This window comes from Erythrolamprus reginae, chromosome 2 (genome assembly GCF_031021105.1).
Source record: "Erythrolamprus reginae isolate rEryReg1 chromosome 2, rEryReg1.hap1, whole genome shotgun sequence".
NCBI lineage: Eukaryota > Metazoa > Chordata > Lepidosauria > Squamata > Dipsadidae > Erythrolamprus > Erythrolamprus reginae.
Window position 1 is genome coordinate 285356124 of NC_091951.1, and position 25260 is coordinate 285381383.

At 40.3% G+C, this 25260-nt stretch overlaps 1 protein-coding gene across 1 annotated transcript in view; it reads right to left on the bottom strand.

Moving 5' to 3' along the window:
• Positions 1 to 870: 870 nt before the first annotated feature.
• Positions 871 to 25260, bottom strand: part of SHC3 (SHC adaptor protein 3) — a 57276-nt gene continuing 32886 nt past the window's right edge. The window contains exons 7-13 of the mRNA XM_070736291.1: positions 20062 to 20188; positions 14820 to 14952; positions 9585 to 9681; positions 5726 to 5858; positions 5664 to 5689; positions 3587 to 3882; positions 871 to 999 (exon numbers count right to left, since the gene is read on the bottom strand). Coding sequence (XP_070592392.1) covers positions 871 to 999; positions 3587 to 3882; positions 5664 to 5689; positions 5726 to 5858; positions 9585 to 9681; positions 14820 to 14952; positions 20062 to 20188 — 941 coding nt within the window. The remainder of the gene's footprint in view (positions 1000 to 3586; positions 3883 to 5663; positions 5690 to 5725; positions 5859 to 9584; positions 9682 to 14819; positions 14953 to 20061; positions 20189 to 25260) is intronic.

Below are 25260 nucleotides of genomic sequence, written 5' to 3' on the forward strand. Positions count from 1 at the left end.
TATTGTAGATAAAGATGGGCCCATAATTTTAGGCTTGACTGCAAAAGAAGAATTACATGTCTAAAATAATCTTGATACTGAACACTCTTTTATTAAATCAAAGTAATTTCATACAGCATATTAATAGAAAATTCAATGCATTTACTTCATACACAGATCACATCAAGTCAAAGTCAAAACAAATCGCAAACAATCTGGAGTAGTGTTATATACGAACCGAAATGAGACATCTGAATTGTGGCAAAATGATCATTTACTTGAGAAACAGGAATGTGCTAAAAAGTTGATTCAGGATAACATTGCTTGTTGGAATACTATCTCACAGAGTCATTTTCCTTTGTCTGATGCTTGCTCTTTGCTTTTTTTCCTGTTTACTTTCTACTATTGTGCTTATTATATTACATTTCTACTCCTACCTTTTTTTAAAGCTTTAATTTTCTAAAGGAAACAAGACTTGTGTCACTTATATTCTAACTTCACAATCATACACAACTCAGATCTTTTCTTCTGTTAAAACTGCGCTGAAGAGTAGAAAAATGGTTGTTGTCTTCAGCGGATTGACTTCAAAAATATAACTATCTACCATGTCTATATAGAATGGAACATGTGTGTATGTACACAAGCAGTGTTCCTGTTAAGGAATCAGAACACTTTGAGTAAAGACACTTTTCTGAAAATCCTTCTAAGAAGTGGTGGTGGTTTTTTTAATGCTTCCCTATTCCGAAGTCCTAAAACCATATTATTCTAGTACCCTGCAGAACTGGTATTTCTTCAGCCTACAAAAACCTCAAAGGAGGATGTTCTTTTTCTATGGATCTGCAGCTACACTTTATTGTGGCTTGTTGCACATCTTACTAGCCACAGGGCCAGTCACTGGTTTTTTTCAGCAGCCTGTTGGAGGCAGAGTTCAGTTCCAGAAGAGACAATGGGTAAATTGTACTCAAGATGATGCTTGATCAGGTGGCTAATGCTATCAAAAGTACGATCCTTTGTACGAATCTGAAAATAAGAAAAGATATGGGATCATATCATTTGCCAGATTTGATGATGCTTTACTTAAGGCCCAAGCCAGGTGAAACAATACAATCATATGAATTTGATAGGCATGGCAGCCTGGAAAATTATAGGGTTTGGAAAGTCAGGCTGAGAGAAAACCAATTAAATTAGTGAGGGATCAGCTTCAAATTGAACATATTTCTTTGGTCTATATCTATTTAGCTTTTTGAGCAGAAAAAACAGAATGCTACTTCGCAAATGTGTCATATTTCTCTCTTTATGAAGCATCTCATCACCTCGAGGTTCAACTACTGCAACGCTCTCTACATGGGGCTACCTTTGAAGAATGTTCGGAAACTTCAAATCGTGCAGAATGCGGCTGCGAGAGCAATCATGGGGTTCTCCTGTTATGCCCATGGCTCATCAACACTCCGCGGCCTGCACTGGCTGCCGATCAATTTCCGGTCACAATTCAATATGACCTATAAAGCCCTACATGGCATCGTACCAGAATGCCTCCGAGACCGCCTTCTGCCGCATGAATCCCAGCGGCCGATTAAGTCCCACAGAGTTGGCCTTCTCCAGGTCCCGTCGACCAAACAATGTTGTCTGGTGGGACCCAGGGGAAGAGCCTTCTCTGTGGTGGCCCTGGCCCTCTGGAACCAACTCGCCCCAGAGATTAGGACTTCCCCCACCCTCCTCGCCTTTCGTAAGTTATTAAAAACTCATCCTTGCCACCAGGCATGGGGAAATTAACACACACCCAATTGTTAAGATTGATGTATGGTTTGATTGGATTGTGTGATTATTTTATTATAAGGGTTTTAAATTGTATTTTTTTAAAATTGGATTTGTACACTGTTTATGTTGTTGTGAGTCGCCCCGAGTCTTCAGAGAGGGGCGGCATACAAATCTAATATATTGTTATTGTTGTTGTTGTTGTTGTTGTTGTTGTTGTTATTATTATTATTATTATTATTATTATTATTATTATTATTATTCCCCTTGCTTTGCAACCTCAGCCTAATATGGCCTCATTGATGTGGTGAGAATAATCTTTGACTGCCCTCTGCTGTTCAAACATGAAAATTACACCTATTATTTCTTAGTTCTCCATCAAGAACCAGCAACCAGCCTATAAATTTAGGGCCCAGAAAAAGGGTGGTGCATCCTACTGATGTTTTATTGGCATTGGGGATTATACAGAATCATTCTTTCTACTTCAAATGATATCAAGACAAAAAAAAAATCCCTCCCCTTTCCCCCCTTCTCTTTCCTGATGAGAAAGCAATTCCCTTCTAAACTAAGGTAGATCTAAGCCATTTCAGAGATGGTTTCAGGGAATGTGGTTTAGCAGGTTCATATGGAAAGTTACTCAGTTTTGAAAGAAATCGTTTGGGAACCACAAGTAGATCTGCTGGTGTATTCTCGGAATAGAGATTTATTTGTAAATAAAACTGATTCCACAGAAAGAATCAGCATCAGAAGAAAATGATTCCATGTACAATCTAGCTAGTTATGCTGATCACTTGAAATGAATTTGATACATACTGTGTGTCAAATCATGTAGACTCTTGCAATTTTAAGGATCTTGGTTACTTCATATCCTTCTCAGAACAGACTTCTCTTACCAATAAACCTTTCCAACTACCCTGGCCAGCCAAGTAAAGAACTTGTTTTTTTAAAAAAAAATTAAAAGACTTTATTTTGAAATTAGAATATAATATTCTTTGCAGTGGTTCCACACAACTGTGTTAGCTTTTGGATAGGCAATTCAGGGTTATCAGGAACTGCAGTGGCGCAGTGCTTAGAATGCAATACTGCAGGCTACTTCTGCTAACTACTGGCTCCTGCAATTTGGCAGATCAAATCTCACCAGGCTTAAGGTTGACTCAGCCTTCCATCCTTCTGAGATGGGTAAAATGTGGACCCAGATTGCTGGGGGCAATATTCTGACTCTATAAACCGGTTAGAGAGGGCTCTGAAGCACTGTAAAACGGTTCATAAGTCTAAGTGTTATTGCTATTAGGCTGCCTTGTTCTTCTCTTACTGTCTTACCTGAAAAGAAGTTGCAGAGATAATATCTCAAAACATAATTGAGGTTATTAAGATGAACCTCTGCAGCATTACACTCCCTTAAAAATTTGTCCCCCTTTTGCTTTAATCCCATTCGTCGTCTCCCCCATGAAGCAGTTGTAGATATTATGATGTTTATGGTTTAAACTTTTATTGACCCATTACCAGCTGAACTAAATCGTACTGCTTATGAATTTCAAAATGAACCAAATGAATCAAAATGAATCAAATCACACAACTATTGAATCTCAGGTTATCGAGCTGAATGAAATCGGGGCTAATTTACACACACTGAACCCTTACAGTGGGTTTCATTAAGCTGAAGCATCTCTTCAAAATTGCCCTGGTGGTTCCTAAGATAAAATTCTCTATTGCTTTGAATATTGTATTGCGCCACCACATTATGTGTGAATCAGTCTGCTTTAATGATGAAACCAGATAGTGCAGAAGGCTGGGTCTTATCTACAAGCTAAAATAAAAGAGGTCTTCCATCTCCTTGGGATAACATACTTACAACTCCTTCAGGATCTACCAACAGAAGATGTTTGGCTTGTCCATTCTGTAATCCAGTGAGTACATAGGATCCTGGATTGGAGGTACTTTTTCTAACCAGAAAGTCTCCACTTTTCTTTAAGAGATGTTCTGCTTCTTTCCTGGTCATTTCTCCTTGATACCAGGGCTCAGTGCTCAGTTCTTCAGCTATAGCTGCCCCACTTGCTCTATAAAGAAGAGAACTGGTACATTCAACTGAGGTAGCCTTATTCACAACAGGCCTAGGCATTTGATTCTTGAGAGCATCTTCAAAAGGGCCTGGTAAACAGAGGAAATGACAGAGATAAATTAGCAACACAAGCAGCCCAGAAATCATTTATGCAATACAAATTCCTTATTATTTTTCTGTATACTGTGCTCAGGAAAGAGCTCTGGCTAAATTGCAACTATTGTTCTCTTCCAATGAGACCAAGGGGTCTTAAAACCAGCTTAATTTGAACTGGTTGTTCTGCTGCATGTTGGAAACCTCTGAACTTTTATACTTAATTCAATAGGGTGGAAAATAAATTATATTTTAACTTTTTCCCAAAACTAAGTACATTTCAATATAATTTTTATTAATAACATTAGCGTGCCTCTGTGCTTCAGTTAAGATGTGATGAAAGTGCTCTTCAGATTAAAAGTTGGGTCAAAAGAGAAGCTGCAGGGTGCTAAAATGATATATAATAAAAGAATAAAGGAAGTCTATTACTTTAGGAGAGTAAATAAATTTGAAAAAGCAAGAAGTTCCTAGAAGTTTTCAAGCATCGCTTTCTGGACACTGCCTAACAGGAGGGATAAAAACTAAGATCAAACCTCAACCTATAGTCCAGGAGGATCTCATGATTTTTGATATTCAAAGCCTTAAACTAATCATATATATTTCAAGTCATTTTCCACAACAAGTCATTCCCTAGGGCAATTTAATAATACAAGAGGGATATTGGGTAGGCAAACAAATGATGGCCACCTTCACATATTCTATTCTAATCAAGGAAGAATGCTGGACTCAACTATCCTGGACAATTTCTCTCCAGACTCCAATCTTTCTTTTTTAGAGCTGAGCTAGTACAACAGCTTGCGTGCCAGCAGATATGACTCTGTGTGCCACCTGTGGCAGCCATGCCATAGGTTTGCCATCACTGCCCTATATCATTATGACAAATGGCTGTCAAGTCTCTTCTTGAAAGTGATAAAGCTCCCACAACTTCTGAAAGCAAGCTGTTCCATTGGTTGATTGTTCTCACTGTTGAATCTCTCCTTGATCAGTTTTCATCCATAGTTCCTTTCTGATGTTCGGGTAGTTTGGAAAATAGGTTGATCCCTTGCTCTCTGGTTCAGCCTTTCATAGAGTGGGACACTGCCATCATGTCATCCGTATTGCTTCTCTTCACTAGACTAGTCAAGCCCAGTTCTTGCAACCGTTCTTTATATGTTTTAGCCTCCAGACCACTAATCATCTTTGTTGCTTTTCTCTGCACTCTTTCTAGAGTCTCCACATCTTTTTTATAGTGTGGTGATCAAAATTGGATGCAGTATTCTAGGTGTGGTCTTATTAAGGCGTTATAGAGCGGTATTAGTACCTCACATGATTGTTCGCCTGTTTTCTGTGACCAAGTTCACTTACAATTGGAATATTAAATTAAATTAGAACATCAATGGAAATTGCTTGCTGATTATTTCTGTGAATCCTAAAGTGAAAATTAGATATATTTTTTTAAGCAATTGTTGGGGAAGTTGAATCATGTCATAATCTTTTTAGCCTATAACAGTGTTTCCCAACCTTGGCCACTTGAAGATATTTGGACTTCAACTCCCAGAATTCCCCAGCCAGCAAATGCTGGCTGGGAAATTCTGGGAGTTGAAGTCCAGATACCTTCAAGTGGCCAAGATTGGGAAACACTGGCCTATAAGTGTCCATTTTGAATCTCTTTCCAGGATTGCACTTTTTAACCAATATAACGGTGATTATACAATTGTTGACACTTAATAAATTCTCAAAAGCAAAAAAAGATCATTTACTTCAAATTAGATTTTTTTTTTTAAATGATAAAACTTACTCATGTCAAAGAGATCTTTTCCTGGCCTGCTGTCTTTGGTGCTTTCTAATTTTTCAGTAAACACATTTTCAGCCTCTGTCTGAAGGGCATGTAGAGTTTCCATATTTATATGTCGCGTATTCACATACATAGGCATCTCTTTTGATAGATCAACATTGGATTTTCCTTCTGGCATACTGTAGATGTCCAGAGACCCTGTGAAACCAATACATCCAATGAAAACCTATATATCCTGAATTCAAGAGGTCACTTTGCTTCAACTCTAGAAACTAAATTCTCACTGTGGAATTCATTCTGCATGACTGTTGACCACAGCATTATTCCGATATTATTTTTTCCTATCCTGTGAACAATCAGACTTATGCAGTTTTTAAAATGTTTATTTGTTTCAATATTAATTTTATAACCTTGTTTTTCCTCATTTTCATATAGTAAAATAACATTATCTGGACGCAAAAACCATACAAACAGATAAAATTAAAATATGGGGGAAACTGTTCTTGTCCTTTACAAGTACAGCTAAATGTAATTATTATAAATCACTTAAAGTCAGTTAATAGCAATTCATCTGAAATACCACTGCTACTTTTAGAAGAATACAATAAAAGTGACAGAGGCAGACAGCAGGAGGTTTTTAATTAGTTTTGGAAAGATTCTTTGCTAAATAAACAGACTTCAAGTAAACCTATGGGGGATTTTTACAACAGAAAAGAACTCTGCTAGATATGTTTGATAGCTAAAGAGCTATAGTGTGAAAACAAAATTTAACCAGGATAAAAATATTGTGTCTTTTAACACAATATTCTCTAATCTGTCAGTTACAAAAGTCCACATTGCTTGGATTCTCAAATATACTACACCGATACATTACCATTTCCAAGGTGCTGGAAGGAACTCAAAAGTAGACAATGCCAGCTAAAGAAATGGCATCTGTGATTTCACATTGTGATGATGATGATGATGATGATGATGATAATGATGATGATGATGATTATAGTAAGTAGTAGTAGTAGAAACAGTAGTAGTAGTAGTAGTAGTAGTAGTAGTAGTAGTAGTAGTAGTACAATTTATCGATGTCACTGTACCGGGAGACACCAGAGTTGAAGAAAAGAACTGGAAAGAATCATGAAAAACATGACCTGGCCATTGAAACTATGTGATTATGGATGAAACATATAACAGTGATACACATTGTTATCAAGGCATTTGGTACCATGTCCAAGAATTTTACAAAGTACAGTACATCAAAAAATTGAAGCGTGCTACAATAACACCAACGGAAGTGTAAAAAACTGTGCTACTTGGAACACTGTACATTTTAAGAAGATACCTGGTTGATACGTAGGATGCTGGCAGCAATCCATATCAACCATCAGCACCAGTCAACGATAGAGCCAGGGTGGCACAGCAGGTAGAGTGCAGTACTGCAGGCCACTAAAGCTGACTAGATCTGCAGGTCAGCGGTTCAAATCTCATCACCAGCTCAAGGTTGACTCAGCCTTCCATCCTTCCGAGGTGGGTAAAATGAGGACCCGGATTGTGGGGGCAATAGGCTGGCTCTGTTAAAAAGTTCTATTGCTAACATGTTGTAAGCCACCCTGAGCTTAAGGAGAAGGGCGGCATAAAAAATAAAAAATCAAATTTATGATACTTTTTTAAATATTCAGTTGATTGAGTTTCATGTTTAATAAATAAAAGATCATCATCATCACAAAATATAAAGATGTGTAAACAGAAGAATGATTGTGGCAAAAGAAAGCAAAGATAGTATCAATATTAAGAGGCACCTTGAGTACAATCCAAAAACATCTGGTGCACCACTTGAACACCATCAGCAATGACAAAATCATGTTTTGTCAATTTGTCAAGGCAGCTTTGCTTGGAACAGCTTACATCCTATAATGATACCTTTAACATAATCAAAAAGCAACATCTGCCTATCCTAGATCCTTGGGAAGGACTCAATAAGTAGATAAAAATACAGACCTTGTTGTTCAGTAACATCAATGTCAATGCCAATGATGTTTAGCAATAGCACATACGTATATTCCACTTCCCAGTGCCTTACAACCTCCTCTAAGCAGTTTGTAAAGTCATCATATTGTCCCCAACAATCTGGACCCTCACTTTATCAACCTCAGAAAGACGGAAGGCTGAATCAACCTTCAGTCTGCTTAAGTTTAAGCAATACACCTGGAATTATTGGAATTGTTTTTTTACCCCATCCTTTCTATGTATAATTAAAACTGTCTCCAATCAAAAACAATGAAAGATGGGCACAAAAGCCAAACTCAGGAAAAGCCAGATCTACATTGTCTTGCGTACTCTCCAAAAGTTAAGTAGGGACAGTATCATATGAATTATGTGGGGCCAGGGGAATGCTATTCCATATGACAGGTCCGGTGATGGGTAATTGGGAGGGGGAGTGCACATTTTAAAAGCAGCACTGGAAGGCAAAGCCCCCAGCACTGGCTTTCTCTCTGAGGCCCCAATTCCATCAACAATATCCGGGCAAACCAGGAGCAGGGGGAAATACGTGTCATCGTGGAGAGAGGCAGCCCATTGCAAATAGAGCCGTGGATAGAGCTGGAAGGAAGAGCACTGACAGCTGTGAAGTCAATTGGCCACAAGAACTGTGATTATCTGGCTGGCTGGTGGCTGGTGGGCAGTGATGGGCTCCAATGGGTACGGTCAGGTACGTAGAACCGGTAGAAAAATTTGGTCAGGTATGCAGAACTGGTAGGAAAATTTTGATTTTTTTTTTCTTTTTTTCCCTTCTGGGCTCTGGATATGTTTTTCCTATCGCAGTAAATGAGGTTGAATGTGTATAATTTTAGAAGCTGTGCATGTGTGCGTGTGTGTGTACCTAAACATACAGTTTATATAGTAAATACAGTGTTCCCTCGATTTTCGTGGGTTCGAACTTCGCAAAAAGTCTATACCACGGTTTTTCAAAAATATTAATTAAAAAATACTTTGTAGGTTTTTTCCCTATACCATGGTTTTTCCCGCCCAATGACGTCATATGTCATCGCCAAACTTTCATCCGACTTTAATAAATATTTTTTTAATAAACTTTAATAAATTAACATGGTGAGTAATGATCTAAATGGTTGCTAAGGGAATTGGGAAATTGCACTTTAGGGGTTTAAAGTGTTAAGGGAAGGCTTGTGATACTGTTCATAGCCAAAAATAGTGTATTTACTTCTGCATCTCTACTTCACGGAAATTCGACTTTCGCGGGCAGTCTCGGAACGCATCCCCCGCAAAAATCGAGGGAACACTGTAATGTATATTTTTGGGTGCCTGTGTGTAATATATATGTACACATATGGCATATATACATAGAATTAAATAGTATATTTTGGATGTTCAATAATAGTAAATAGATAGGGAAATTGTAACTCTTTGAGGTGAGGAGAGCCAGGCACCCTAACCCAAACCCTTGACGTGAGTGATGTCAAGTTGGCCACCTTCAAGCCAGTTACATAACCTTTAAGCCACCCCCAGTCACATGATCGTCAAGTCACTTCCACCTGGTCACATGGCCAGCAAGCCACACCCACAGTGTGGTAGTGAAAATTTTTGCAGCCCTTCACTGCTGAGCTCCCTTCCACTGCAGAGGTCCCAGCGCTGGCTTTGCATGGACATCTTTGAGGCCAACTTGCTTCGTTCTGAAGCTCAGGTCTGTTTGATAGAATTACGGTAAACACTTGTTTTTGCCGCACTTGTGATCACATTTGTTATTCTTGCCAGACCCGCCCTGACAAGCTTAGATCATGTTTCTTGTGCCTAACTAAATGAGAACCTACTGTAGAACATGATTCCTGATCATCTGATCTTATTGAATAGGCAGAAGTAATTGGAAGTATGTAGTTCTGTACCTTGAGTATACATATAAAATACAAGCATATAGCTTACCTTGCCTACTGGGTGCCTTTTGCCGGTCTTCACCACACAGATCTCGAATGTGCTGGCTCTGGTAGTATGTTTGCTCTTTCCCCAATGCTGATGCAGACTAAGGTGGTAGTAAAAATATTCTTCATGCAAATATTACATTTAAAAACTGTAGTGCATTTTCAGTAGGTCTTTTTTTATGATTGGTCCAGGTGCAAGTCTACCCAAACCCAGTTTTCATTCATTCATCACGTATGACACTATGCCTGAGCATGAATGAATAAGTTTGCATAGGAGGATGAGAGTAATGATGGCCTTCTGGAAAACTGCCTTCCTTTCCTGTTTTATTAACCCCTGTAATTCTAAATGACAAAGTTGGCATATTACATCTATAAAAGGAACTCCTCCAGTTGAATCACTCTCTCGTAATCAAAGAAAGAAAGAAAGAGAGAGAGAGAGAGAAGGAGGGAGGGAGAGGAAGGAGGGAGGAAGAGGAGGGAGGAAGGGAGGAAGGAAGGAAGGGAGGGAGGGAGGGAGGGAGGAAGGAAGGAAGGAAGGAAGGAAGGAAGGAAGGAAGGGGGAGGTGACTATTTTAATTAAATTAGGAGAGTGTAAAGAAGAAAAGGTACCGAAGCAGTGCTTTCCTTCACAATCTTATAACCGGTTATTAAATATTATATATATATATATATTGTTGTGGTTAGCTCTGGCCCAGCTCCTGTCCCAAGGAAGGTGGATGTGGGGGAAACATCCACATGCCACAGGCCTGTTTTGCTCCCGATAGAATCTGCTGACGAAGTCTCCTCTGACCAAGGAAGTGTTAGTGACAGGGAAGAGGGGAGTTTGGCAGACAGCCCAGGAGGAGATCAATCTTCCTTATCATCCCTGGATTCTGAACAAGAACTTATGACAGACCCACGCATGCAGAGAGTGATGCATAGGAGACAACAACTAAAGGATTATTACAGGAGATAAGTGAGGCCACCTGTGCTTGGGTGGGGCTGCTGTAATTAGTGCTACAGATAAAAAGAGCAGCGTGCTGATTTAGCCTTGTGGAAGTTTATCTGATTCATAGTTCATCAAGATCGTGGTTTTGCTGTTTCCCTGTTCAAGACTGTGTGTGGACTTTCTGGACTTTGGAATTCGGACTCAATTTCCCAGTTACTGGGTGAGAAATTGGATTGCATTTAACCTGTGCCTTGTGTGTACCAGAAAATCCCTTTGACATTTAAAAAGGGAGGTTTTTTTCTGCTTTTCTGTTGATAAAGACTTTTGGTTTTCCTTCTATCATGTGGTGTGTGTCTTTCTGGACTAATTACCCTGTAATTACTTGCGGTTGGGACACGCCGGCAGAACATATATAAAATAAATATTAAATATTTCCTTCATTCTATTATTAGATGCAAGATAGCAGAACATTTAAAAACTCAGTTAATGCACATTGGAGAAAAACCAAAACAAACTAAAGATAGTTTCAAACATGACCAAACAGGAAAGAGATCATCAGCTCAACTACACCAATATCTCTTTTTGGCCTATGGGTCACTTGTGGAAACAATATAAGGTATCATTGTCCTTATGCTACCTATTGAATTTAAATGAAGATACTACATGCATTAATATCTGCCCAAATAGTAATGGCATTTAAGGGGAGAAAAGCTCAGAGATGCCTTAGATGTAAACTGAAATCCTAAGTGAAGATCTTGTTCCCATGAGCAAAAGGAGTGGCAATACAGAAATAGAGATTTATGATAGGGCCGCTCTTGTGCACACAATAATACTGCCATTTTGAAAAGATATTGTAGACCTGGGAAGGGTTAAAAAAGAAATTGCAAGAAACGAGGACAATGGGCAGCTTTCATGGGTCAAATAAAAATATGGATTAGGACTTCACTGTTCTACAAATTTTCAATTGTTTTTAGTTGCAGAAATGAAATGTGTCATTTCTTAATGAATTTCACATGCTGAATTCAAATATAATAATGCTAATGGCTCTAGTTTTCATGCAATGGACATTTTCTACCTACAGGTAATGGGCAATTAATGCACCAAAACTTAATACATATATATAAACCTGTACATTTTTATTAAAATTAAGTGAATTATATTCACAACAGTGAATACATGAAATAATCTATTGTATATGTTTATCAATAAAAAACTAAATTAATAAACAAATTTAAAATGTTCAAAAGTTTAAATTTCTCATTAATCTTGCCTTCAGTTTGTGTCCCTTTTGCTTCTCTTGACTTTTATTTTGTATTCAAGGAAAGGATTGTCTCTTACAGTAACCTGCAAGCATTGATGGGCTCCATTTACCTTGATTTTTTCCCCCATTGCTGCAACTTCTTGATGGAAGCTCTCCCCATGCTCATCACTCAATGCTCCACAATTTGATGGAAAGATATTCAGAAGACAGTGTAGAAAATGAATTTTGATGGACATGTTACAACCAAGATTTTTGTAGGCCTGGATGAGTTTTTCAACCAATTCCTTATAGTTTGCTGCTTTATTGTTTCCAAGAAAATTTGATGTCACTGACATGAATGATAGTCACACAGTCTTTTCCTTGCCAAGCAACAGGGAAAGAAACTCATCATTGTTAATAAGTTCACGGATCTGTGGGCCAATAAAAAATCCTTCATTTATTTTTGCAGCACTAAGCGATGGGACTTTACTTTTCAGGTACATGAAAGCTACTTTATTTCCTGTCCATTGCCTTCAGGAAGTTTTCCATTAATCCCAACTTGATGTGTAATGGAGGCAGTAAAATCTTTTTGCTATCTAGAAGTGCTGGATACTTTATATTTTTATTCCCTGGTTGCAGTGTCTGCTGTAGCAGCCAGTCTCTTTTGATATAGTGCAATTCTTTCACACCACTGTCCCATTCACACAGGAAGCAGCAATACTTAGTGTTCTGTCGGGCTCTCTGGTAGACTCCTCCCAAAAATTCACAGGTACAAATTTCAGACACACACACGTTTGAAAATTCAAAACAATGTTCTTTATAATGAAAATTCACTTAAACCAAGCCCTCTTTTGGTATAGCAAAGAGCACTGTCTCCAAACTAACTGGTAATTTGTACAAGTCCCTTATCAGTTCTGTGATACTTAGCTTGCAGCTGTGAGGCAATTCACAGTCCTTCTTCTTTCACAAAGTGAAACACACTTTGCCCTGGTTTAGTTTCAAAGCGGGGAAAAATCAGCACACAAAAAGTAAAGCAGTCACGAAACACAACGATCAGATAATCCTCCACAATGGCCAAACCCACAGGCTGCTATTTATAGCAGCTTCACTAATTACCACAGCCCCACCCAACCACAGGTGGCCTCATTTTCTTTGATAATAATCTCTCAGTTGTTGTTGCCTACGCATCATTCTCCGCATGCGTGGCTGTATCATTAACTCTTGTTCTGAATCCAAGGAGGAGCTAGATAATTGATTTCCTTCTGAGCTGTCTGCCACACTCTCCTCCTCCCTGTCACTCATGTCTTCTTGGTCAGAGGAGCCTTCATCAGCAGATTCCACCAGGGGCAAAACAGGCCTGCAGCATGTGGATGTCTCCCCCACATCCACAGTCCTTGGGGCAGGAGCTGGGCCAGAGCTAACCACAACAACTTAGTATATCCATCTTGAAGACCAAGTAAGATAGCAACCACTTTCAAGTCACCACAGATTGACTATTGATGTTGATCATTGTTCATGCATCTTAGGAGCTCTTTCACATTTTCATATTTTCTTTTCATTGCAACTGCATAAGCAACTGGAACGGATGGTAGCTGATTGCTATTATGATATATTATGCTATTATTGCATAATAATAATCCAGAGCATGATACCATGGTCTTTCAAGACTGAAGGATGCCAATGTAAAAATTGCATTAATCATAATCATATCATATCATATTATATTATGGAAACTAGAGCCAATACATTTTTAAATGTTATTTTTGTTTTTAGCACCCCAAAATTATGGAATGCTAAATTATGGAGTTTTCATGCTCACAACGTTTTACCTGTAGAAGAGTGATATACTTGGTACAGATAGATATCATATACCAGGGATGGCAAACCTCTTTTTGCTCAGGTGCCAAAAGGGCTCATGTACGTGCGTGATAGTGTGTCCGTGCCCACACCCATAATCAAACTCCCTCCTCCTGTGCATGCACGCACAACCCCTCCTGCACCGCATCCTTCCCCCACGCATGCACATAGACCTCACTGAAGCCTTCAGACTTCCAGTAAGCCCCTTGGGCTGTTTTTTGCCCTCTCCAGGTTTCAGGATACCTTCCGGGACCTGTGGATGGTGAAAAACAGGCCCAATGGGCCTATCAGAAGTTTAGAAACAAACTTCCGGTAGGTTAGTTAGTCCGTTTTTCACTTCCACCCTCTAGAATGCCAAAAAACAGCTGACCAACACGCACATGTGCCCTGGAACTGATATAGGGCAATGCCTTGGGTGGCCTTAGATATGGCTCTGACTGCCACCTGTGGCACGTGTACCATACGTTCGCCATCCTGGTCATGTACCATACTTGGCATAGATAAAATTAAGAGGGACAAGTAAAGCCCTTCATGGCACCGGACCAGATTATCTCAGGGACCGCCTTCTGCTGCACGAATCCCATCGACCAGTTAGGTCCCAAAGTCTCTTCCTCCAGTCCCGTCAACTAAACAATGTCACTTGGTGGGAGCCAGAGGAAGAGCCTTCTCTGTGGTGGCCCCGGCCCTCTGGAACCAGTGATTAGAATTTCCCCCACCCTCCTTGCCTTTCGGAAGCTTCTTAAAACCCACCTCTGCCATCAGGCATGGGGGAACTGAGATACTCTTTCCCCCTAGGCCTTTACAATTTTATGCATGGTATGTCTGTATGTATGATTGGTTTTATAATAAGGGTTTTTAACTGTTTTAATATTGGATTGTTATATGCTGTTTTTATTACTGTTGTTAGCCACCCCGAGTCTATGGAGAGGGGTGGCATACAAATCCAATAGATAGATAGATAGATAGATAGATAGATAGATAGATAGATAGATAGATAGATAGATAGATAGATAGATAGATAGATAGATAGATAAATTTCATTCTCTGTTGTGATATCAAATCTTTGGGTCATACAGCTACATGAATTGGCTGGAGAAGCATTAGCAAAGTACCTCGCAATCCTTTGCTTCTCTGTATCTTTTAGGCAGCTATTTTCAATCTGCTTTCAACCTTAATCCTCTCTAAATGACTTTCATAGGGATTGTTTTGCTTACCTGAGCAGGATCTGAAAGAGGGGGAATTTTGACCTTGACTCTTTCGTCTACTTTATTTGGAAAACTATTGTAATAGGGATGTTCTGCCACTTCGCTGTCTTCTTCCATCCACAGTTCATCCAGACTTTGCATCCTGCAGAGAGATGCTTAGTTAATTACTTTGTGGTTTATCTTCATTTGTTATCACAATGAAACAATATTTTAATATGGGAATGGCTTGTAAAGAAGGTTTTTTTTAAATATGACAGTGTATCTGTGGATCCTAAAGTTTGAAATAATGTGGGCACATGATTACTGTTCTTTTAGTCATTAAACAATTAGGACTATTTTATTTGGGTACTTTTTCACTCTGCCGAATGAAGGTGAATACACATGTGTCCCAGGATAGTGTTGCAGGATCCAATGTAGGTCGGTCACCAGGACAAGAGCAGAGGTGGGTTTCAGCAGTTCTGGAGAACCAATAGTGGATATTTTGAGTAGTTTGGAGAACTATATCTGACTGGCCCCACCCTACCGCCATATATTCTCTGCCTCCCGAGTCCCAACTGATCAGGAAGAAATAGAGATTTTGCAGTATCCTTCCCCTGGAGTGGAGAAGGAATGAAGATTTTACAGTATCCTTCACCTGCCACACCCACCAAGCCACACCACGCCCACCAAGCCATGCCGACAGAACCAATAGTGAAAAAAATTGAAGCCTACCATTGGACCAGAGATTTTTTTTCTTCTGAGCTTTCGGACTTTTGCTGGAGGCCATCTTCAGGGAACTTCTCTGTAGCAGAAGCCCTGAAGATGGACTCCATCTTCAGGCAGCACATGTCCCAAAGCTCAGAAGATAAATGCTTTGGTCCCAGTGATTGACTCAGATTGGATCCTATTTTTCTCTGAGTTCAGGTCATCCTCCAAAGGGCAAATATGAAGTTTGATAAGAATGTCTCGTTCCATCTTCCATAGTGATGTTACAGATGGGATATTCTTTATTGGAATCAGGGTTTTATGCATTAGAACAATGCTTTACTATGGTACAGTTTGAGTCCTCATTCCTTTAAACAGAGTACAAATAAATCAAGAAAATTACTGAAAATTGTTCCTGCTCCCAGATGTTTCAGCCCAACTTCTAGATCTACTTTGAAGTCTATTTTATAATAGTTATTCAAAGGTTAATAATAACAACAATATAATTTATTCAATTTATGAAACCACCATCAGAACGCAATGATATACAAGTACCACTTTGCCCTGCCTGATTCTCAATAAACAAGCAGGACAATTCAGTTATCTAAGATCTTCAGCATAAAAACAGACATAGGCTCAGTCTCCTACCTAATGAACTTATTTATCCCATTAAAAGGCATCCTAACAAACTTTATTGCTCTCTTAGATGCAGAAAAATAATTAAAATAATATAATATTATATCATGTGCAGGTTAATCCTTGACTTACAACCACAATTGAGCTCAAAATTTCTGTTGTTAAGCGAGAACATTTGTTAATTGAGTTTTGGCCTATTTTACGACCTTTCTTATCACAGTTGTTAAATAAATCACTACAGTTGATTAGTTAGTAACCTGGTTGTTAAGTGAACTGGCTTCCCCATTGACTTTGATTGTCAGAGGATGGCAAAGGTGATCGCATGACCTTGGGACACAGCAACAGTCATGAATATGAGTGTTGCCAAGCATTTAAATTTTGATTACATGATCATGGCGATGCTGCAAAGGTCACAACTGTGAAAAACTGCATAAGTCGTTTTTTCAATGCCATTGTAACTTTGAACAGTCACTAAATGTACTGTTCTAAGGTGAGGACTACCTATCTATCAAATATATATTATTGAGAGTTGTGATAACACAGTGGTTAGAATGCAGCATTGTAGGCTAACTCTGCCGACTGCCAGCAGTTCAGTTCTGACCAGCTCGAGGTTGACTCATCCTTCCATCCTTCCAAGGTTGATAAAATGATGATCCAGATTGTTGGGGGAAATATGCTGACTTTGTACACCACTTAGAGAGGGTTGTAAAGCACTATGGAGCAGTTTATAAGTCTACCTGCTATTGCTAAATATATAATATAAAGTATCAAAAGAGAATTTCTTCTGACATGCAGTTATCATATATTTATTTTATTTTTTATTTATTTATTTTGTCCAATGAAGGTTATAGAGGATATAGTAGAGAAGATTATAGAGGATATAGTAGAGAAGAAATACGAGATATAGGAGAGACTATAGGACAGGGGACGGAAGGCACTCTAGTGCGCTTATGTACGCCCCTTACTGACCTCTTTGGAATCTGGAGAAGTCAACCATGGATAGTCTAAGGGTAAAATGTTGGGGGTTAGGGGATGATACTATAGAGTCCGGTAAGGAGTTCCACGCTTCGACAACTCAATTACTAAAGACATATTTTTTACAGTCAAGTTTGGAGCGGTTAATATTAAGCTTGAATCTGTTGTGTGCTCTTGTGTTGTTGTGGTTGAAGCTGAAGTAGTCTTTGACAGGCAGGACATTGCAACATATGATCTTGTGGGCAATACGTAGGTGTTGTAGTTCTAAGCTTTCAAGACCCAGGAATGTAAGTCTAGTTTCGTAGGGTATTCTGTTTCGAGTGGAGGAATATATATAAACACTCTAGTTAAAACATTTGCATCTAGATCTAGTATTAAAATTATTGAGCAAAATAATTCTATGTTATTCCACTAAATGAAGAAACATATGTATATAAAAATCTCAGTGATAGTACTCACCTGTCTTTTTTTTTTTTTGAAAATAAATTTATTGAATATATACAATAAAAACGAGATACAGAAAGACAAAAGGGATATGCATACTGTACATTTTAACATTTACGATCTACTTATGTAGTAATTGGGGAGTGAGAGAAGGTTAGGGGGTTGGGAAGGGAGGGAAGTAGATATAGGAGGAAGGGGGATAGGAGAAAGGGGCAAAGAGGGAGGGGGGGATAAAGAAGCGAAAACCAGCGTTAGAGCTGGGTCTTTCATGATTTGCGGCCTGTAGTTTAAGCTCGTAGTTGGTGTGTTTTACCCTAAGGTTTTATCGATATGTTTTGAATGTAGTTTTTAGTGCCAATATGTATAAGTGATTTAGGGGTTTATTTTCTTTGTAAAATTGAAGTCCGTGTCGATCGATGTTTACAGTTTGTTGTTTCAATTTGATGTTATGATTTGTGATGTAGGTTGCTAATTTTTCAAGTTGTTTTTGTTGGATATTTTTCTTGATGAATAATTTTTAGATAATTCCTTTTTTTTAACCAGAGGTACCATTTATCCCAAGCTTTGTAGAAATCTGTCTCATCCTTGTTTTGCAGTTCCATTGTTAGTTTGGACATTTCTGCGCATTCCATTATTTTAATCAAGAGTGATAGAGCAGTTGGGTTTTTTTCTTGTTTCCAGAATTGTGCATATAAAATCCGTGCGGCTGTAATAATGTGGATTATAATATATCTGTTTTCTTTACTAAAACTTTGTCTTATGATTCCTAGTAAAAATAGTTCGGGTTTCGCATGTATGATCTGAGAAGTAATTTGTTCTAGCATAGTTTTGATTTTTCCCCAATATTTTTGGGTGGTTTCACATGTCCACCAGATGTGGTAATATGTACCTGGTTTTCCCCTGCACTTCCAACATAATGGTGATAGATTTGGATACATTTTTGCAAGTCTAGCAGGTGGCAAGTGCCATCTGTAGAACATTTTATAATGGTTTTCCTTATATGAGGTTGCCATCGTTAGTTTATAGTTAGCAGTCCAAATTTTTTCCCATTCGTTTAAATAAATTGTGTACCCAAAGTTTTGTGACCACGCTATCATAGTTCCTTTAACTATTTCTTCAACGGTATCGTGTTGGAGGAGGATATTGTATATATTTGATATTTGCTTTTTTTGTGGACCAAAAATTATCTTATCGAGGGGGTTATTTTTTTGGAAGCCTGATTTGTTCTTATCTTCATTATATTTTGATTTTATTTGTAGGTAGTGTAACCAATCTACTTTAATACCTTTTTCCATGAGTTTTTGCTTAGGGATTAGATCATTATTTTCGTTTAGTAGTTGGTCGTATGTTATAATTTTATCAGGGGTTAATGCATTCGGGTATATAATGGCTTCTGTTGGGGAAATCCATTTTGGGATGCAGAGGTAATGGTTTTTTTTAATGAAGTGCCAGGTGTTAATTAAGGTTTTTCGGATGTAGTGCGATCTGAAATATGTTGGTATTTTATCTATGTCTGTCATCAGAAACTTGTGCCACCCGGATTGAAGGTCATAGCCTTCAAGTGTTAATATTCTAGAATTTTTAAGTATTATCCATTCTTTCAGTAGGTTTACAATAGAGGCATGGTAGTATAGTTCCATGTTTGGTAACCCAAATCCACCCCTTGACCTATGGTCTTGTAGGTCTTTAAGTTTTATCCTGGCCTTTTTTTTTGTCCATATAAATTTGCTCTTTAGACTCTTTAGAATACTACGATAAAAACATAGATAAACCAGTAGCATTCCTATTCGTAGATCTACAGAAAGCTTTTGATAGTTTATACTGGCAATTCTTTACAACACAAAAAGCGTCAATGCAACTTGGTAATAAATTTACAGAACTCATTAAAACTATATACTCAATACAAACAGCCAAAATACTGATAAACAATGATATGACAGAAACAATAAGTATAAAAAAGGAGTGAGGCAGGGCTGTCCCTTAGCCCCCCTGATTTTTATCTTTGCACTAGAAGTTCTACTAAATAAAATAAGACACAACAAGGAAATCCAAGGATTAAAAATTAAAAATGAACACTATAAACTTCAAGCTTTTGCTGATGACATGGTGTTCATTGTACAAGACCCCTTAAAATCTGCACCTATCCTAATTAATGAAATAAATAAATTTGGAGAGATTGCTGGACTAAAAATCAATAGAGAAAAAACAAAAATGATAACAAAAAATATGACAAAACAGCAGATATTGAAATTAGAAGAATCCACTAAAATAAAAACCGCCAAAAAAGTTAAATACTTAGGACTATGGATTACCGCAAATTGCAGTACTATCAAGAAAGACAATTACGATAAACTAATCAATGAAATGGACAAAGATTTTTGCAGATGGTCGAAACTCCCACTCTCTATAATGGGGAAAATTGCTGTAATTAAAAGCAATATACTCCCTAGATTTCTATACCTTTTCCAAACTGCACCCATTAAACTAAACAGGACCTTTTTCAAGTACTCACCTGTCTTGAAGTGCTGGAATCTTAGAGGGGCACTGCAAATATTGCTTAAAACGAAGTTCAAATGCTTGCCCTATGGTGCTGATTATATCCTGGGCAAGGCCATCACAACATTCAAGAATATGACATGCTAAAATTGATAAGAAAACAAGACCATTATTCAAATATATACCCAGGAGAAATCTGTATTACAGTTTCCAGTTTTATTTGCTGACTTTTATAAATATGAGAAAAAAATCATCTAAACAATGTTAATGACATTATACTGGCATTGTTTTAATCCTCTCTGAGTAAGTCCTCTTTTGAACTCTGCTACTTCATTTGCAAAATGTTGAGAATATGGCCCTTCCTTTTGAAGGGCATAGGTTTAAAGGGACAGGAAGCCAATCCAGGAGCATGGCAAATACCACATATCTAACAATCCTCAACAAAGTTCTTATGAAAATTTCCTGTAAATGTAAGTTAATCTCACATTCAGATGCAATGCAGTCTGCTGGACTGGCTGTTAATACAGTCATTCTTCTTCCATTGCAAAGTCTATGGTGACATAATGGTTAGAACGCAGTATTGCAGGCTAATTCTGCCAACTGACAGCAGTTCAATTCTCACCGACTAAAGGTTGACTCAGTCTTCCATCTACTGAGGTCAGTAGAATGAGAACTTGGACGGTTGGGGACAATATGCTGACTCTGCAAACTGTTTAAAGAGGGCTGTAAAGCACGATGAAATGGTATATAAGTAGTGTTGGGCGAACCCAACAAAGTTCGGGTTCGGCGAACTCACCTGAACTTTGCCGTGATTTTTGGGTGAGTTCGCCGAAACTGAACCCAAACAGCAGCAAGCCACTGTGGTGTCCTTTTCTGTAAAAATAAACAAGGAGGTGGGGAATTCCCCACCTCCTTTTGCTTCCTTTTATTTTTACAGAAAAGAGTGCCGCAGTGCCGCTGCAAGCAAAGGTGGGGAATCCCCCCATGGGATTCTGGGGGTGGGGCTTTGACATCACGGAGATTCCTCCGGAATCCCATTGGGGGATTTCCCACCTCCCATGATGGGATTCCCCACTCTCCTGGTCGGCGGCGTTTCGCGGTGTTCAAGCGAACGCCGAACCCGAACTTTTTAAAAAGTTCGGGTTCAGTTCGGCATGCTGAACACTGCAAAGTTCAGCACGAGCCCGAACTTTGCAAGTTCGGTTCGCCCAACACTATATATAAGCTCTTTCTATTATTTATTTATTTATTTATTTATTTATTTATTTATTCATTTATTCATTCATTCATTCATTCATTCATTCATTCATTCATTCATTCATTTAAAATGTATAACCACATTTCTCCAGCAGACTCAGGGCAGCGTACTAGATACAACAAATACAAAATCCTAAAAGCCTCTACGTTAAAAGACCATTCATCCATAATTCATTGAGTACCACTAAAATACTATCAGCCGGAGAGGAGTATTAACTCTCAAGTGCCCTAGGCCTGCTGGCAAAGGCATGTTTTTAAAGCCTTTTGAAAGGCCAGGATGGTGGGGGCAGTGTGAATCTCTGGGGGGAGTAGATTCCAAAGGACTGGAGCCGCCACCGAGAATGCCCTTCCCCTTGGCCCCGCCAGCCAGCAATGCTTGGCTGACGGGACCTGGACAAGACCAACTCTGTGGGATCTGACTGGTCACTGGGATACATGAGGCAGGATATGGTCCTGTAAGGAATTTGGTCCTAAGTCATATAGGGCTTAATATATGAAAGGATGGGAGAAGAACTGTTGTACCTACCTGAACGGTCTTCTCAGTGCACTGGAAGGAGAGTCCAATATGGGTTATTCTCAATCCTATTGGTCGAGACTGAGTTTAGAATTAACATATTATTAGGCACCGCCCCTTGCCTGCCCCCAGTGAGCTCAGTTTTAAAACGAAAAGGTAATATAATCCAACACAATTTTATTGAACTAGAATCCGTATATATATATATATAACAATCAACAACAACCGAACCCAGCTTCCCTGAAACAATCTAATGCTGGGTGGGTTTGGACTCTCCTTCCAGTGCACTGAGAAGACCGTTCAGGTAGGTACAACGGTTCTTCTCCATTGCATCTGGAAGGAGAGTCCAATATGGGATATACCCAAGTTCCAATCAAATGGGAGGGAGATTGTTAGCAAGGGCAGCTGGAGAGGAACACACCCTCTGTAATACCCTTCTCCCAAAAGATGCCTCAGCTGAAGCATAGGCATCCAATCTGTAATGTCTAGTGAATGTAGAAGGAGTCTTCCACGTCGCAGCCCGACAGATGTCCTCAATCGAGGCTTGAGTCCTCCAAGCTGCAGACATGGCTGCACTGCGAGTAGAGTGCGCCGTGACCCCTTGAGGTGGATTCTGAGCTCTAGCCTTATACGCCTCCCCTATGCAGTCCCGGATCCATCGGCTGATTGAACTGGGAGAGACGCCCAGACCCTTTTTTGGTTCTGCAAATGAAACAAACAATGACTCGGACCTTCTAAAGGCCTCAGTCCTCCTAATGTAAATTTTAACAGCTCGCCTAACATCTAGTTTGTGCCACCTAAGTTCTGTAGGGTGGCTCCCTTGCGAGCAAAAGTCCGGCAAAACTAGTTCTTGCTTCCTATGGAAAAGCGAGTTGATCTTAGGAAGAAATGTCGGGTCTAAACGTAGAACTACCCTGTCCGGATAAAATATACAAAGGTCTGGTCTGATGGATAATGCAGACAAATCCGATACACGTCTGGCTGAAGTGATAGCCACTAAAAAGGCCGTCTTGATGGAAAGAAATTTGAGCTGAACGGATCTCAGAGGCTCAAAGGGAGGCCCAGTCAGGGCCTTCAACACCAGAGATAAGTCCCACGATGGAAACCTATGAAGAGGCGGGGGACGACTGTTTGAAGCTCCTTTTAGAAAGTCCCGTATCCAAGGATGAATTGCTAAGGAGCGGAATTCCGGTAGTCGGATAACGGTTGCCAATGCAGCCACCTGTCTCCTAAGGGTGTTAGGAGACAGTCCTTTTTCAAGGCCCGATTGCAAGAATTCAAGGACTGTCAGTATCTGGGCTCTTTCTGGTTGCATGTCCTTCCCGGTGCAGAACTGACAGAAGGCCGACCACGTGGCCTGGTAAATCCGGGATGTTGACGGCCGGCGGGCAGCCTGCATTGTGGCAATGATACTGTCCGGCAGACAATGCTCCCTCAGTTTGTTCCTCTCAAATGCCAAACGGCTAATTGGAGCCATTGAGGGTCTGGGTGGAATATTGACCCCTGACTGAGGGAGATTATCTTGTCTGGAATCCTCCAAGGTGGGGAGATCGACAGTGCTACTAAGTCCGAGAACCACGGGCGGCGTGGCCAATGTGGTGCAACAAGTAGCACCTCCGCTTCCTCCAGTATAATCTTGTCTATCACTCTCTGGACCAAGTTTGTCGGAGGGAAAGCGTACAACAGACCGCGAGGCCAGCTCGACCGTAGGGCGTCGACCTTCTCTGCCATGGGGGAGTGGAAACGAGAATAGAACCTGGGGAGCTGCGTATTGTTGTGAGTGGCGAACAAGTCCAACAGCGGTGTCCCGAATCGCAGTGTGATCTTGTGGAACAACTGTGAGTCCAGCCTCCACTCTGTGGGGTCCAAGGTGGTTCGACTGAGCCAATCGGCCTGGACGTTGTTGACGCCTGCTATATGCTCCGCGGATAGAGAAGCCAGGTTGCACTCGGCCCAAGTGAAGAGGGCCATGGTCTCCCTCATGAGGCGAGGGGACCTCGTGCCTCCCTGGTGGTTGAGGTAAGCTTTCGTGGCCACATTGTCCGTTAGGACTAAGACGTGTTGACCCCGAACCAAGGTTACAAAATGCTGGAGCGCTAAAAACACAGCCCTGAGCTCTAGAAGGTTGATGTTCACAGGGAGGAGGTCCTCCCTGGTCCAGAGTCCCTGAGCTACCTGGGAACCGATGTGTGCGCCCCAACCCGACAAACTTGCATCTGTAGTCATGACTAGATGATCGGGAGCCTGGAAGGAACAACCCTGGAACAACGCTGGAGAAGTCCACCAGTCCAAGGAGGTCTTGACGCTCCTTGGTAGCCTGATCAGCCGGTTTGACTGGCTGAGTTTCGCCTTCTGGGCCGGCAGTAGCAATCCTTGTAGTGGATGAATGTGGTGCCTGGCCCATGGCACAATCCCTATACAGGAGACCATGGTTCCCAGTACCCTGGACAGAAGGGCTAGGGATACCTTTGGTTGTCTCTGGATGGAAGCTATTAAGGCCAAGATATTGTCTAGTCTGTCTGGTGAAAGCGACACTGTGCATGTCGTGGTGTCTATCACTGATCCCAGATGTAGAAGTCTTGTAGCAGGGATCAGTTGGCTCTTGGGAACGTTGATGGTAAAGCCGTGTTCTTCCAAAAATGTCATCGTAAGGTGGAGATCTCGGTGCGCTCCTGCCTGGGACTTGGACAACACGATGATATCGTCCAAGTAAGCCATCAGGCGGACGGACCGTGTACGGAGATGAGCTGTGAGCACATCGAGCAATTTTGTGAAAGTACGAGGAGCCGATGATAGGCCGAATGGCATGGCCCGGTACTGATAATGCTTCCCTTCCACACAAAATCTTAGATACCTGCGATGTGGTGGAAATATCGGCACATGTAAATAAGCCTCCTTCAGGTCTAGGGAAGTGAGAAAGTCCTGAGGGCGTACTGCCGCTAGAATAGTATGCAAGGTGTGCATCCTGAATCTGCGGTAAAGAATGAACTGATTTAATAATTTCAGATTCAGAATTAAGCGACAGCCCCCGGATGCCTTGGGGACTATGAACACCATAGAGTAAAATCCCCTGCCTTCCATGTGTTTTGGCACAGGCTCTATGGCTTGAATCTGAAGAAGGTGGCTGACTTCCTGAAGCAATTCCTCCCGTTTGGTAGGGTTCTTTGGTGTTGGACAGTGTAGAAACCGGTTGGGCGGGGGCTGAATGAATTCCAACCGTAGACCTTGTGTCACTGTCGATAGAGCCCATTTGTCTGAAGAGGTGGCCAGCCAGGAGGCGCTGAAAAGGTGTAATTTCCCTCCTACTGGCTGTGTCAAAGCAAAGTCATTTGGTTCGTTTAAATCCACGCTGGTTGGAACCTCGAAACGGCCGTCTGTTTGACTGATAGCCTCTGGCCCTGTCTTGGAAGGGGGTACGGTCATTCCTGTAGGCATTCTGGCCGA